We start from the raw sequence: 17,018 nt of genomic DNA on the forward strand, positions 1-17,018 counted from the left end.
CCTCCTACTGCATTGCTTTGTTCAAAGTTGATATGAGGGTTTGTACCTAGTCTCATTGCAATTTTGTTATGCTGTGTTCAGTTACTATCCCTGGGAGGTCTGTGCTTTTCTGAAGGGAAACAGAGAAGGAGTAGATCTCGGGGAAAGGGGAGGTAGAGGAGGAACAGGACGGTGGGGAGACTGTGTTTGAGAAATCTTATATGAGAGAAAAATAAAGAAAAAATACTTTGACAGAACATTCAAAATGTCATACTTAATACATAATTAATGAAAGTTATCAACAAACTACTAATAGCTTTGAAATTTTATATGCATTTTACACTTTTAGCAGATCTCTATTTACATTATACACATTTCAAATTTTCAATAGCCACTTGTGGTTTATGGCTACTGTAGACTTGGAAAAAAAATATCTTGAATCCCTAATCAGTCTGAATCTCAATCATTTGACAAACTACTACTTTACTTTGGAATTATACTTGATATGAACTAGACCTAAAATCTCAAATTTCCTAAGCAGTTCATCAATTATTCAAATATTGTACAGCACTTGGTAAGACAGGTTATTACACCCTGCAAATTCTCTTAACTTTTAAATTCTAGGGTACTAGTTTTAGTGAATGAAATCTTTTTGCTTTGGTTTTGCATGTTTTATAATATTAAGAGCTGACATTTGGGGCTGGAGAGACGGCTCTGTGGTTAAGAGCACTGACTGCTCTCCCAGAGGTTCCAGTTCAATTCCCAGCAACCACATGGTGGCTCACAACCATCTGTAAGGGGATCTGATACCTTCCTCTGGTGTGTCTGAAGACAGAGACAGTGTAGTCATATTAATAAGATAAATAAGATATTTTTTTTAAAAAAAGAGCTAACATTTACTAGAACTTGGTATATGATAAGCATCTCAGCGAACTTTTTTGATGTTTTACAGGTAAGAGAAGTGCAGCTAAGAGGAGTCATGCAACTTTGTTCCAAGTCATAGGACTTCTAAGTAGAGGTGTCAATATTTGAACTACAGCTTGCCTCCTCACTCCAAAGTCTATGCTTGTTTAAACACTCCCTCAAATGATTGCTGTGTCTGCACAGTCTCTTCCTGTCTCCTCTACTTTGTCCATATGGTCAGTTCTCACAAGATTACAGCATATATCTGTTGTCTGCCTGTGTGCCCTTACCAGCCTTGAGCAGTCTGAGCAGACCTTGCTTGCCACACAGGACTTTAACACCTAGGTGAAGTCAGCCACTTTGTTTACACTTGCAACTTTGAACAGACTGCCTGCTGAGCCTGCTTTGCAACATTATCCAGCTGAAACAAAGGATGGGTTCGGTGGGGCTTCCCCTATATAAACACAGTGCTGAATATTAAACAGGGAGCCTGGATCAGAAAACTTTGTCTTGACTCCATGTTTCTGTTGCCCCTCTATCTCATTTTCATTTCTAGCCCCCCTTTCAGGTAAACCCAGTTCATCAATGGCCGCAGTGGCTACATGCCTGCCTGCCTGCCTGCCTGCCTATCTGTTGCTAACATATTAAAAACACACCTTTATATTTTTCTTTCTACTTGTTCTTATGGAATTATAAATATTATATTGTATTTTGTATCCAAAAGTTTTACATGAACTTCTTTATTTAATTATGCCTCTAAGTGTGTGGTACATTTTATTCCTCTGACATTCAAGTCAGTTTTATTTTCTAGTTCTATTGGAGTATCTTATTATAAATTTCCCACTGTCTGAAACTTATTTCTATTTAAATATGTACTTTAGTACCCTGAATATTCACTAATTGATAATTGCTCTTAATACCTCTTCTTTCCCATACAAGCTGGATATTATGGTCCAAATAGATGACTTTTGGGGGATTTGGTTGGTTTGGTTTGTTTTTCCTGCCCTGTGTTGGCATCTTTTCTTCTTTCTGCTGTCTCTTACTCTACATTTCTGACATTAGTTTTTAAAATTTGGCATTCAGTTTCTACCTGTTTCAACCTCAAGCCATTAAAAATATCTATAAGCTCCTGCTACATCATCATCGTCGTCATCATTATCAATTTTCTTTTCTGAAGCACTTCTATAACAATGCCTACATGGCAATAGAGATTACATGGACAAAATATTTAATGTTTCCAGATGTTTCAGCATTATGCTAACAGATATTTCACTGACAACTTCTTTACCCACAGAAATGGAAAATCATGCACATTGTCAGATTTACCAATTTATAATCCTCAGAGAGTATTCCCATTTGTGAGAATAGAGGTTCCCCCCGGATCCACAGATTGTAGCCTCCATCTATTCATATTAATATTCAAATTTTGAGCTTCTTGGGAAAAACCCAAAGGTCTCTTTGCTAAGCCATGTCATAAATACTCAATCACATCAGATGATTAAAGAACTTCAGATGCCGTTTCTCTCTGTTTTTCATCCTCTGGTTTTGCTCTAACATTTTCTCTAAAGAGTACTAAAGTATAACTTCACTGTTGATGTTTACCACAGTGCTGCTGGTAATCTCATGATAGATGTCAGCATGTTTCTAAGTTTTTCCAGCCTGCTGGGTCATCTAGCAATTCTCTTCTTCTTCTAGGGATAAATAGGTTATTTGACAAATCCGGTTAAATATGTTTTTTCCAAGCTTCTATAAAATGCAGATATCATATTATCAAACTAATGTTTTTATTCCTCTGAAAGCCCTTGCTGACTCTCAGCTTCTTCTTACTTATTGCATAAAGCAGATGGGCTCTCCCCCTAGCATTTGCTAGATTTTCAGCATCTGTAGCTCTAGGCCATTATTAAATCCAAAACAGCTTTTTCTCAAACACATGTTATTTTGTAGAACAAGTTATGAATTAGTAGAAATATTTACATAGGTTGCTCCTGCTATTTTACAACACAATAAGGCAAAAAGTATTCCTTAGACACACAATTTATTTTATATTAATTTATGTAGTTTGGGGTTAAAATTTATGAGACTTTTGAGAATTTTAATACTGGCTGGACATTGTTCATTTTAATGCGTAAGATTTTTTTCTAGATTTTTTTAAAGTAACCAACATTCTGTTTTGGATGGAGAGATTGCCTTGCAATAGCTAAGACTTGAATTTTATCCTGGGAATCAATGTTTTATAAAATATGAAAGTTTGACTTGGTGTCAAACGCTTGGAAACATAGTATTGGGAGGGCAAAGATGGGTCAATCTTTGGGGCTCACTGGGCAGCCAGCCTAACCTATTTGCCAAGTTTAAGTCAGCAAAACACCCTATCCTAAATATTAAAATGATGGTAACTGGAGAGATAACTCAGCAGTTGAGAATGCTGGTTGCTCTTTTGGAGGACCTGGGTTCAATTCCTAGCACCCATAATCACAATTGTCTATGATTCCAGTTCCAGGGGATTCCTCAGGCACCAGGCACAGACATAGGTAACCGACAGACATGAAAGCAAAAACCCATACACATAAAGCAATTAAGTAAAATTAAAAATAGAAAGATGGTAGGGGGGCAGAAGAGGTGGCTCAGTGGTTAATAGCACCGGCTGCTCTACCGAAAGACCTGGGTTCGTTTTCCAGTACCCAGATGATAGCTCACAACTGTCTATAATTTAGTTGGAGGGATTTGAAACCATCGTATACATGCAGGCAAAACAGAAAGATGAAAGTAAATCATTAAAAAAAACAAGTGGACTGTACCTGAAGAACAATACATAAGATTGTCTTCTGGTCTCCACAGTATGCTTGTGCACATACCTACTCACACACATAGACATGTGTAACACCCACATTTGCACATACATAAAAAGAAATATATATTGTTTTATTTACTACTAAGTATCATTAATTCCAAATATAACATATAAACCATTATGACTTTATGATCCCAGTGATTCTAAGTCAGAAGTCTAGGATGATTTATCTGAGTCCTCTATCTCAAAATCTTTTACAAAGCTGCCATCAAGATGTAGGCCACATCTAGTGTTTTACAGCCCCTTGTCAGAGGGACCACCTCTGGTCAGCTGGTCCTAGGATATGAAAAAAAAAGTATGAGTAAACCATACATAGAATGCAAACCAGTAAGCAACATCCTTCCATGACCTGTGCATCAGTTTCTGCCTTCAGGTTCCTGCCCCGAGTTCCTGCTATAAGGGATGGACTTATAATTAATAAAGTGAAATCAAAGCTTTCCTACCTAAGTTATGTTTGGTCATGGTGTTCTATTCTATTACAGAAGTAGAAATCCTAAGATGGTATTTTCACAAATATAGATTTACAGTGGAAAGATTGTGTCTGCATCTTTTCAGACAGTGCTGGAGCAATAATTAGCAAGAAATATGGGTTTGTAGAAAAAAATAAAGGTGGTGGCAATAAGCCTATTATTTCTAATCACTGAGTGGTCCACTGAAAAGCACTAGAAGTTAATTATAGTTCTTTAAAAATCGAGATAAGTATATACATATCAGTAATCTTTTAGATGTTAATGTGCAGCAAAAACACCAAAGATGCTTATTAAAAAATGAAAGTTCTAGGTTCCTATTGAGTGAGCATAGACTGGAATCTTATATCCATGTATAAACCCATAATGTAATAGACACCAAGTGTTTCTTGCATTAGTAACAGCTTAGCATACTGTCAGGAACATTTGGGCATGTCTAAATGAGTCCACTGTTCTTTTAGAAATTGCAATCAACCCCTTCTAGAAGAGGAAGCTATACATCAAAGTTATTAGTCCAGCTAGTAACTGTATTCGGACAAAAAAAATAAAAAAAAGAAAGAAGAGCTCCAGATTCAATCATTGTTTTACTCCTATGTCTGCCTCCAGTCAGGCAGACATCATAACATGATCGGCAGACATTGCATTTTTTATCAGGACACAAAAGATGTGCCAGATTACTGCAACCTGGTCTTGGACACTGCTTGGTACCTAAAGGGAAATACACGCAGATAGGGCTCTTGCCTAGTGGGTGAGGATGGGTAAAAACCAGATAAACCTTGTTTCACTTGTGTGAAAGCAATGTCATTCTCAATTTGTAAAAAAAAAAAAAAAAAAAAAAAATCCTTGGTTCATCTGTGTGGCTACCAGACCCTGTTTCAATTAATGACGTCTTATGTGGCCTTGCTTCTTTTATAAAGCAATCAAAAGTATTTCTTTTCCTAATGAACAAAGGAAAAGAAAAAACAAATCTGTCAGACTATATTTCTCAAAACAAATTGATTAGCTTGAGAGGCCTAGAGGATTACTCTGACGGTGAAAACGACAAGAAAGACTCACCCTTAAGGAGACCAGCACGATTTCCATTAGTGGGGCCAGGGGTGGAATAAAAGCAAAGAAGTTTCTTTCCCTTTTCCCTACTCCTCAACACCATGGTGTGTGCGCTCCTCTGATGAACAACATCCTCCCCATAATGATACACTAAAATATTAACAACCAGGAACCAAAATTAACCCTTTCTCCCTTACAGTTGTTCCTGTCAGGTGTTTTATAAGATAGGCAGACAGTATAAGATCATACCTTTTTATTACTGTGGTCGGGATCTTGGCAAAATATTTCCAGGTCCCAGGTCTCTTAACCAAAGAATTGAAAAGAAAGGCCCAGAGATTTCCTAATGATGCAAGATGAATTTTGTTCAAAGCAATGAAATAGTGTAGCTTATAGAGGGATACATTGTAAAGACTGACAGCAAGCCACGTGAGTTAGAACACTCAAGGGCCCCATTATAGTGTGGGGTTTACTTTTATAGGACTTAAGAGGTTACTATGGGACATAGTTTAGGTGATTCTCTTTCTTTGATCGACACATCCCATACATTTGTTTTCCCTAATGTAGATGTCACTTCCCATAATGCATCCAATTTTAATAATATATATGCCCATTTATGGAAGCTATATAATGTAAATAAGGGGTTATCATTAAGTATAAATGTTTGACTTACTGTGCATGTACCCAAGACATGCACACACGGATCAGCCCTTCTATTCTCCATACCCAGACACCTTGGGGATTCACTAATAGAAACAATCTAAATATGATTGTTACCAGGAGGGGGGGGGAGGAAGGGAAAACACACTGTTCTGTGTTCGGAGATGAGAGTATGTGTACCACGACACAGGAGTAAACCCTCAGGTGACCGACTGAATGGGATCTGGGATCTCTAGCTCCATTGTATCAAGAGGGGTGTGTGTATACTACACACAGGTGAAAGGACTCGGTTGAAAAGTGTATTATTATACCATGGGGAGGTGTGCTTAACCGAAACCAAACGGGCCCCAGGTTACTAAAATGTTCCCTATGTTTATCTGCCTTGCTTCCACAGAATGAGGCCCAGCATTGGTCACTTTACAATTTCATTCCACCCCCTTCCCCTTTGTGTATGACATATGTAAGAATATATATATATATATGTACATATGTGGCCTTTAAAGAACTACTAAGATAGCCTTTTAAATCTGCTTTATTAGCGTCACAATATATAATGAGCATCTTCCCATGCAATAGATAAATTCTGCTAACAAAAAAAAATGTAAGACTGAGTCAAAAACACAAGTTTCAGTTAGAAGCTGGCAGGAGTGGAGACCCATGGGGAACGAGTGACACCAAAAATATTACAACAGTACATCACAAACATGTAAGTTTTGAAAGCAGGGGTCCCCATATCACCTTCAGAGGAAACCTCAGGACTCAGGGCATAAGGCAAAACTCATCATGGTGGTCATGGTGAGGGGGGTCGGTGCTAACAGCACGCATGGTATAGCTCAGCTGCTTTTCCCGTAACTTCTCCATGAGCTGTCTCATATCCTCCCCAAACCTTTGTACATTCTCCTCTCTCATCCTTGCCTGGGGCTCCCCAACCCTATACACCAGGTCCCATCTGTAGTGAGCGATGGGCTGCCTAACCCGGAACCGCCTGCGACCTCCTCTAGGCACATAGTATTCTCCAGCTTCGAAAGGCAGGGCGATAATCGCCTCCCTTTTGTTAGCATCTTGTGGCTTTTCTTCCTTCTCCTCCTTTTCCTGATGGTCATTTGCCATGTTGAGATCTTTTACTCCTTGTTCCACTTTGGACTCCATTTCTCCTGGAAGACAAGAGAAATGTTCAAAGGTTCAGCACCGAGGACAGAGGCCCATCTTCCACCATTCACTATCTTGGATGTCCATGTGTTTGTTTTTCAAATTTTATTTTTTTCTACCTGAAAGGCTCAACACGCCCTCTAGGGGGCCCCCAGTCCCAGACCCTCCCTCTCTACAACCCACCATTTTCCCTGCAGATCTGTTTCCAAAGCTTTTGCAGGCATCAAAATGGAGGATGGAACTGTGGGGATGGTGGGTGGTGGAAGGGGAGCTGGGAGGTAGAATGAGAGGCATGGGATGGTAGGTGGGAAGGGATGGATGAGGGGGATATGAGGGGCCTGACGTCCTAGACGGGGCTTTCCCCACCCTCCTCCAGCCCCTCCCCCAGTTCCATCCCCCCCCCACACACACACACAGCCCCTGAACAGACCTGGGCCTATCCCTTGCCGCGTAGTCCTCTCAATTCTCGCTGCGAGACGCGCCGCCGCGACTCTCGGCTAGCAGACCTGCAGACAGGGTGAGATGGGGGGGACTCGGCGCCGAGCTCGGCACCGCACCCCGCTTCCCGAGACCCACCGCCCAGCCCCCTCCCCGGCCGCCCACGCTCTCCAGCAGCCCGTCCCCAGCCCGGCTCTCCAGGGCTCGGTCGAGCGCTCTCCGCGCCGGCCGGCCCAGCCGCCCCCTCCCCGGGACCCCCGCGCCGTCCCCGCCCCTGAGCCGGGCGCCCCTTCCCGGGCGCAGCCGGGCTTCCCCGTGCGATGCACAAAGCCGAGCGCAGAGCCGCGGTGCGCGCCCGCCCGCCCGCTCGCCCGCCGCCAGGCTGTCGCCCTCGGGGCCGCTGCGTGCAGGCCCCTTACCTGCCCCGCTCGCCTTGGGCCCGATGCCAGCCCGCCGCGCGCAGAGAGGCTCCGAGCTGGTGGCCAGACTCGAGTGACGACTGCACCCAAGGCTGCGTCGCTCTGCAGCCCCGGGTCACGTGAGGGCCCCGCGTCACTGCCAAGCTCGCTCCCCCAGCTCAGGAGGCCAGTGCGACAGGAGGCCCCGCCCCCCCCTCCCCGCCGCCAGCGCTCACCTCAGGCCCCACCCGTCACTCATCCGAATCCTCACCAATCTGAGGAACCACAAGTGGCATCACCGTCAGGAGGCTGGACATCTCCCTTCCCTGTTACCAGGGAGAGTCTGCACCACCCTCCTTGGTTCAACACACCACACCCTCATCCCGGCAGTCTGTTTTCTCTCTTCTTTCTATCTGTATAAATCCTTTCTATTAATTCCTCTTTATTTTTCTTTTTAAATGTTAATGAGTCTTAGCCACAACTAGTGTCTCATTCTTGAAATCCTGGCACTGGAGAGGCTGAAGTAGGAAACTCACCATGAATTGGGACCGATATAGATTACATAGTAAATTTCAAATCACTTTTGGCCACAGAATGAGACCCTCTTTCAAAACAAATTTTCATGACCCAAATTGTGAAAAGTAGGAGATCTATTTTTTAAACAAAATGTTTGAAACTGGCAACGTAAAAATCAACCAAACACACATGGAAAAAAATGTTCTCCTATGCTTTGTGCTCAACTCAATACATTTACGCTGATTGTCACAAACTATTTTTAGAACATTATAGTTTGTTTAAATTTTTTCCTGGAAAAACTAAAAACAAAGGGTCTCCTTGAACAATTTGTGTATTTAAAATCAGAAACAAGTCCAGTTTTTAGAACATAGTAATTTCTTCTAAGCAATCTTTTCCCCTTCTGGAACCAATACCAAGTATTAATACATTAATTCTGTTCTGTTTTATCCTATAATTACCATCATTCTTTAACTGTAGAAAGACTTTTGCTAGCAACTGAAAATTTCTGGCTATGGGTAGCTTTAAGGATCTAAGCAAAGGGAAAAGCTATGAGGGTTGAGGGACCAAAGTTATTATCATCCCTGCTCTGAAAGAGATTAGAAAGGCGCTGGTTTCCCTATCACCAAATTCCAGAGACCTTCATTTCCTACATTCAGGTTCCTGTTGTATATTTCAAAACCACACGGAGAAACCACCTTTGGTTCCTCTTCTCCAGTTCTTGCAGAAGCCCTCTCCTAGTCCTTTTAGCATTGATTAGAGGTCTGCTCCCATATTGGAAACCACAGAAGTATCCTAAATTTTGTAGATTCCAAGTAAATTATGCAAGTGTCTCTTGGGTGAGGAGAAAGGGGGCTCCCAAGACTGGATGCCTTTCTTTTCGTCTAGCTCCAGCTGTCTGTGTTCTGGTTGTTAACGTTTGTAGCATTCGAGGTGTGGCCTGCTGGGACCCTTTTCATAACTGCTTCACCTCCAGACCATTGAGACAGAAAGATCTCTGTGAGTTTGAGGCCAGACTGGTAAACACAGGAAGTGGCAGGTCAGCTGGGGCTACATAGTGAGATCCTGTTGTTAAAAAAAAGAAAGAAAACAAGAAAAGCAAAACCAAAACCCAAAACAACAAACAAACACAGAGAGATCTCAAGTGAATGACATAAAGATGGGGATTTAAAAAAACAACAAACAAATCAAAACAAAAAAAAACCAAGCCCAAACTTAACACATAGCAAGAAATAATAAAGATTAAAGGAGAAATGAATAAAATAGAAACTAAAAGAACAATACATGAACCAATCAAAGATTTGGTTCTTCAAGAAGATTAATGATACTCACAAAATCTTAGCAAGCTAACAAAAGAGAGAAAAAACAAGTCAATAAAATCAGAGATGGGAGTGGAGTTGTAAACAGAATTCAATTATGGAACACTTTGAAAATGTTTATCCTAAAAAGATGGAAAACTCTAAAAACAATAAATAAATTCTCAACTCCTATGTTTTACTGAAATTAAATCCAGAAGATGATATAACAAATTAAAAAGACACACAAAAAACAATGAGATTGACACCATAATTAAAAGTCTCTCCACAAGGCAAAGCCTTGGCTTTCGAATTCTATCAAGCGTAAAAGGAAAACATAATACACTGCAACACTACTGAAACTGTTTCATAAAGTAAAAAAACAGAAGGAACACTAAAAAGCTAATTCTATGGGCCAATTATTATTCTGACAACAAATCTGTATTAAGATATAACAGAAAAAGAAATCTGCAAGCCAATTTCCCTTGTGAAAATACAAGCAAAATTTCTCACCCAACAGGATTGGGTGCATTCAGATATAAGAGCTATGGACAGTTGATGGCTTCTGGGGGAGGGAGGACCAATTTTTAAGGGTGTTGTTTCTGGTAGGCTGACCATGCTACAGTGGATGCCTCCAGAATAAGAAGTATATGGCCAACAAAAAATGGAGTTAGTGAGCTATTAAAATTTTTAAAAAAGGACACAGGGATAAGGAGGATATTAAAACATTAATTTAAAAATGAAAATAAAGATAGCTATATCTTCAGAAAAAGAATACTGGTTAGTGTATATGTGTATGCATATACCTGAAACTGGTATTGTAAAATACTTCACACTAGCTGACATAAAGCTACAAAACTGATGTCCTGGAATAATTTGGAACAGACAAAACAGTAATCAAAACAATAAAGACTATTTATGACAAACCTGTAGCCAACATTAAACTAAATGAGGTAAAACAATATTTACTCTAAAATTTGGAAGAATACAGGGTTCCTACTCGCTCCACTTTTAACTCAACATATTTCTTGAAGTCTTAGCTAGAGGAATAAGGGAAGAGAAAATTATAAAGGAGATAAAATATGAAAGGAAGAAGTCAGATTATCCCAATTCACAGACATAATAATTGGATACTTAAAAGATCTTGACATTTACAGTAAAATGAATGCAACTGGAGATCATTAAAGGAAATAAGACAGACTCAAATAGAGAAATACTGTATGTTTCTCTTTTATATGTGAGTCATAGCTTTTGGGGGGTGTGTGTGTGTGTGTGTGTGTAGAGCATAAAGCTGGAAGTGGGACCATGAGAAGGGAAAAGAATATTGAAGAAGTGGAGCACAATAGAAGACTTGTGACATAGAACCAAAAATGAGACTACCAGGGGTAGGAAAATGTCCAAGTGAGTGAGGAGTGAGCTGGAAAGGACTGTCTAGTAAAATCACATTTGTAAATGTTATAATAAAAACCTAATAATTTTGTGCCAATTAAAAATTTTCAAAAGAAAATCTTACAAGGTATATATGGTCTTTTTAACACTGATTTTGGATTTATGACCTCCAGATTGTAAGAAAACAAATTTCTGTAGGTTTAAGCCACCAAACTGCAGTATGTTTTCAAAAAGCTTTAGACAACTAAAGGCATCCAAATAAATATACACACTTACGTATGCATACATATAAACACAAATGTGCCTTTTTCTTAAAATAATCTTTATTTTTCTTTTCTAAATTATCTCAGTGTCTGTGGCAACTTTTGTACTTTTAGTGGTTGAACATATATTTTCATCAGTTTCCTGGATATTATTGCTTTCAATATAAGTACAAAGTCAATTACAGTTTCCTTACTCTATTTTTTTCATACCAAGGATTGTTATAGTAAGACAATCCCATATATGGGGATTGTTTTTCTTTACAAGCTTCTATGTGTCCTTTAATAATAGTCCCTATCAATTACGCTGTTTTTAATTGTGAATAAATGTGTATAGCTAGTAAAAGAATATTATCTGCATGAACTACTTGATTAATATTTTAGGCACATAGCACTCAGTTTTAACAGAGTTAGAGAGGATGCTCAACCTATGAAAGTATATAGTCTACAGGAGCAGAACTGCACCCTATGGTTGAGTCTAACTCTTCAGTATATAGAGCAGTCTTATCTTGGAGGTCCTCATTCTCATAATATGACCTTCCTCCAGTGGATTTTGAAGGGATTCAACATAACCAGCAACATCATTAGTATCTTTCTGATACTATCACAATCTTACAACTGAGATTGCCTCCATTGGGCCTGCACAAGACTAGGTCTCTCATTAGTCAACCACAGAGTGAGGATTCTATCCCTTTCTTCTAAACTACTGGCTACTTAAGGATTATAGGGGAAGAACAGTCATTGTCTTTAACTATGTACCCACAGATAACTCAATGGATAGTTCCAGACACATGGTCACATAGATGGTCCTGGGTCACAATGCAAAACAAAATACATAAATATGAGACAAGAACTTATAGGGAAGAAGTAGGATGAGCAGGGGTAGAAAAAAGATATGACAGGGTGAGGGGTGAGAGTAGCCAGAATATATTCTAAAAATACGGAATGCTCAACAAAATTAATAAAACAATAAAAGAAAATGCAAGAAGCATGGATCTTCAACTATGTGGCAAATACACAAAACAATGAGAGTGTTCTGCAAGATAGGCTCTGGCTTCCAGGATAAAACTAGATAGTGCAGCTTGTTTACATGGAAATTATTGTATTAGAACAAAATCTCAACAGAGGTTTGAAGAAATAATAATAAATGAGATAGTGACACTCAGGAATTTCTTGGTGTGCTATTCTTAGGATCGTGGACCTGTCTGGGTGGACTTATCCTCTGGAATCGTGTCCTTTACCTGGAGAAGGTAAAGAAGACAATTGGGAGATCAGCAGATACAAGAATACTAGCACCATTTCCAGGTCACCTGGCCTCTTCTCACTTGACTTGAATTCCCAAATGTCACCTTGAGTAAAGCAAGGCTTTGTATAGCTCTGTTGTAATTCCACTGGTCATCATGATGACATCTGTGATAGAAAATGAACAGGGATCATCCAACAAGAAAAGATACACTGACAACAAACACAAAGGCATCTGTGTGACAGAAACATGATTCTCCATATATTTCAAGATATTCAGCAAAATGACCCTTCTGCTATAATATGAGCAAATTCCTAAAAAATCCAAATGTCTCTCATTAAATGAACAGGGTCTGTGGATTTGAGGGAATGATCAAGTAGCGATTTTAAATGGTTAGTCAGCTTACTGTTTACTGAGAAGAAACTGCCCAGTAAGATAGTAAATGAAATGAAATAAAGAAGTGAAGCCTGTATGTTCCCATAACTCACTCTCCTACACCAACCTCACACCACATTACCATGTACACACAACACTCACTTTTGAGACCTCTCAACATTTGCCCCAGATTGGGTACAGAATGTTGGCACCATGTCCTGTTGATCTTGAGAAAAGGAAGGCAAATAGCAGGAGGAAGATGTGGCCACAGGGGTGGCGGCACTGGGAAACCCATGGACATTGCTCAAAGACAGCTTGTCATTGATGATACAAAGGCTGGAGGGAAGACATTCCCTGAAACTGATGGAAGAACAGACAAAACTGTACTTGCCAACAACCATCATGCTGTCACTCTTCAACAACTGGGTGTTTCCAATATCCCCTCTTTCCCCCCTGGTTATCTATAATACCCCTGGAGAATGAGTGCACTGTTGGAGACTGTCTATATTACTAGAATGGCAGGTTCAGCTTTAATTAAAGAATGGCTTAGCCTGGTGGTCTTGGCGCATGCCTTTAATCACAGCACTCATGAGACAGAGGCAGGTGGATCTCTGAATTTAAAGTCAGCCTGGTCTACAGAGGAGTTCCAGAACAACCAGGGTTTACAGAGAAACCTTGTCTCAGAATACCAGAGTAGGGGGCAGGAAAGAATGAGGGAATGGTTTTTATGTTCTCGTCTGGCCTTTTATCAGCTAAAAAGAGTGGACAGTAGGATCAACACCTTTAGAAAACAGCTATAAATGGACAACGCGACTTGAAAAAATTTGCAAAACAAGTGAGTACTACAGCAAGAAAGAGCCTGATCGTCTGACTCCCAAGTCCACACTGTTAACCACTACACTAGCCCTACTCCTTGAATCTACCTATTGACCTCCCATAATATTGGTAATATTCCCCAAGAACTGCACCACCACATTGTCACACTGATGGCCCCACCATGAAATGAGAGTATCCATTCACAACCAGCACTTACTCTGAACTGTTGCCACAGGTAGCAACGAAGATCCGAGTGAAGGCATGAACACACCCTGGAGAGCTGTCCTCCACTTTGTGGACAAGAAAAATAAAGCATCCTTACTACAGTTATACATGTTTTACACCCTCACGAAACATTCCTCAGTCAGGGCCTTAGGCTGAAAGGGCCTAGGACCACTCAACTATTGGCTTGGAGTCATGGGTCTGTGGTGGAAATGGGAGGCAGGCGGGGGCAACAAGGAGAATAATCCACTCATATTGATGGGTCTCCGGCCATATTCTGGACCCTGAGAAAAATAACTTCCAATGTTCACTTGGGCTCTGATTCACATCTGTCTGGGGTGGAGGGTAATCAGCACCATGGCATATGGGGAGATGCAGAGGCTAAGCAAGTGGCCCAAAGTCACAGAGTAAGGATCTGGAATGAGAGCCAACAAACCCTGCAGCCCATGTGCTCTCCCTGACAGAAGATAGATAGAAGCTGTGCAAGAGACAGGCACAGACCTCGGTCAGACTAGGATGGTCTGCAGGCAGGAGAGCACACGGGAAGGCACATAATGAGGGGAGCTGGGTGAATTCTCAGAGATGCACATCCAGGTCAGGAAGCAATAAGGTACCTGGAGAGGGGATTCTACAAGCACTCACCTTCCTTGAACAACCCACTAACAGAGAAGCAGAGTGTTGTTTCCTGAAAGGGAAGAAGGCACAGACAGGCTTAGGGTCCTGCCTAGCCTTCTACTCACCACCAGCTTTCTGAGTATGAAAGGAGCAGGTGCTTACTGTCTGGAAACATATGTCCACCACGAAGGAGGTGAGGTCGTGTTGAGTTTTGGGCAGTGAACGAAGGAAGTGAATAATGTCACATTTCCTGTGCCTGAGCAGCTGCCTCCGCAGATCTGTAAAGGAGGAGACAGAAAGATTTGTGTCCTTGGAGTTGCACATGCTTTGCACACACAGCATTCCCCATTATGTCAGAGACATAAGCTCAAGGGTCCAGGAAGAGACAGCTGGTTTGAAGTCAAGTGAGTATGGAAGGAATGGGGAGGGCAACAACAGGAACCTTAACCTCTGGTATCTGTGATTGTGCCTTCTATCCTCCTTTATTCTGCCCAGTCCTGCCCACCACACACTTACAAGGATCCTTGAGAATCTTCATATTCCTGCTATACTTGAAGTACTCACACAAGCTGATCCTAGGAGAAAAGGAGGGAATAGATGTGGTGGTCCAGCCAGTGTGATGGTTCCAAGGCATTGCCTGTATCTGCTGGAGAACAGAGTGCAGTGCCCTGGGAAAGAGTTTGAGTGGAATGCGCTACTCACGAGGATAAGTCCATGGAACTGAAAGGGACAGTTAAGGAGAAGCAAGCCTCAGCATGGTAAGCATTGAGGAGTCCCTGCCGATCTCCATAGTCATAGATGAAGTAATACCTTTGGGGGGAGATGATAGAGTGGGATAATCTCATTGGTTTGGGCCCTGAACAAAATTTCATAGTTTTATCACCTAGAGCTATAATTTTATAGCCTCACCTCCCCGCTTATTGCTCCCTTTTGTCAGATTCCCAGAGGTACTTACTGCTGCAGGAACTGTAGGACCATTGACTTTATGGACTCCGATCCAAAAAAACTTCCCTGAAATAAAAGTGAACAGAATGTAGGCGTTGACCGACTCTTACACACAAATTAAAATCTCTCTTCTCACCTTCCAAATTGGTAAGGTCTTCTGATCTTCAGGGCCACAGACAGTTGGTTTTTGTGATTTCTGTCCATCCTGTGGGAGACAAGAGAATCAAATGCACAGCTGGAAGGTGGTGCTGGATGTTGAAGGAAAGGGATGGGTTTACAGGAGCCTTAGAAATGTCACTGAAGTAGTGCAGTTGGGATCATGGCTTGCATCTGGCAAGTTCCCCTGTGAATCTGAATCACTTTTCCCTATCTCTTTGAGGCTTAAGGGACAGCTGCAGAAAGTTTAACTTGAGCAAGACCTATTAGCTTTCAGAGAAGGTTGGATGCAGTGTCAGTCCCAGTTCCAGAAATCAATAATCAAGGAAAACACTTACCAGGCTTAGTAACTTGGGGAACATTTCCAGAATTGAACTTTCAAAAAAAAAAAAAACAGAAAATAAAAAAGGGTGAGGCTTATTAAGAATTATGCAGTATATATGTGTATACAAACATTACACAGCATCTCATTAATATATAAGATAGATGGCATTTTTGGTTAATACATTGACTTTTTATGCATTCATTCATCTATTGACATATAAATATAGGAACACCATTAAAAATCATACAAATATAATTGAAAGTAAAAATCCCCTCCTTGTGGAATGACCTACAAGAAAGAGACTTGTCTTTCCCCCTGTACTCCCCTTCCCTCACATTGTTGGCTAGCTCCTATACACATCACTCTAGTCCCTTTCTCTGGGCTCACATCACAAGAAGCCATGTTGGAGGAGCCAGTGTCCAAGGACTCCTCTCCCCTCCTTAGGGTCCCCACAAGAGGAAGCTTTGCAGTGAGCAAGATGTGGGATGGGAGCCCAGGTCCTTGGGGTACCCACCATTGTAGAGATTTGAGCCAAGCAGGGATATATGCTATGGCATGGCTCAGGACTCAGTAATTGAAGTCAGGGAGATGGTGATGGAAAGATAATGAAAGGAAATGAAGGAGATGTCAGGGAAACATAAGAGAGTGGAAGCTAAGGACAAAGACAAAGCCACACAAGAATGAGAGATGATGGTACTCTATCTTTCTCAGTGCTAAGAGGGGCCACCAGCGGGATACAACCTACATGGTGAGACTCAGCTAAAAGCTTTCTATCAGGTAGTGCATCTTTGAGGCCACTACTGCAAATCTGAATCTAACGTCTGATTCAGGGAAATGCAGTACAAAGCTTCCTTCCACTTGCCCCTTAGACCAGCAGGCGGTTCCCCCATTAGACTAAGACTGCAGTTAAAAGGTCTCTTTTGGCTTCTGCCCCTGCCTGGTCCTCTGGGCTGGAGCAGACACAGAGTCGGTCTGCTC

General features: G+C 41.2%; 2 protein-coding genes across 2 annotated transcripts; both read right to left on the bottom strand.

Moving 5' to 3' along the window:
* Nucleotides 1-6,417: 6,417 nt before the first annotated feature.
* Bex1 (brain expressed X-linked 1) lies at nucleotides 6,418-8,019 on the bottom strand. The gene is made up of 3 exons (XM_028777003.1): nucleotides 7,908-8,019; nucleotides 7,481-7,556; nucleotides 6,418-7,055 (listed from the first exon to the last, which is right to left on the bottom strand). Exon 3 carries the CDS (start codon nucleotides 7,048-7,050, stop codon nucleotides 6,661-6,663), a length of 390 nt encoding a protein of 129 aa, XP_028632836.1. The 5' UTR covers nucleotides 7,051-7,055; nucleotides 7,481-7,556; nucleotides 7,908-8,019; the 3' UTR covers nucleotides 6,418-6,660.
* A 3,367-nt stretch (nucleotides 8,020-11,386) lies between these two features.
* Nxf3 (nuclear RNA export factor 3) lies at nucleotides 11,387-16,087 on the bottom strand. Its single transcript, XM_028777005.1, has 11 exons — nucleotides 16,054-16,087; nucleotides 15,696-15,764; nucleotides 15,570-15,625; nucleotides 15,317-15,424; nucleotides 15,131-15,189; nucleotides 14,777-14,892; nucleotides 14,642-14,684; nucleotides 13,995-14,067; nucleotides 13,124-13,297; nucleotides 12,693-12,753; nucleotides 11,387-12,584 (listed from the first exon to the last, which is right to left on the bottom strand). The coding sequence occupies exons 1-11, from the start codon at nucleotides 16,075-16,077 to the stop codon at nucleotides 12,531-12,533; spliced, it is 837 nt and encodes a 278-aa protein (XP_028632838.1). The 5' UTR covers nucleotides 16,078-16,087; the 3' UTR covers nucleotides 11,387-12,530.
* Between the last annotated feature and the right edge of the window lie 931 nt (nucleotides 16,088-17,018).

This window comes from Grammomys surdaster, unplaced genomic scaffold (genome assembly GCF_004785775.1).
Source record: "Grammomys surdaster isolate TR1022 unplaced genomic scaffold, NIH_TR_1.0 276, whole genome shotgun sequence".
NCBI lineage: Eukaryota > Metazoa > Chordata > Mammalia > Rodentia > Muridae > Grammomys > Grammomys surdaster.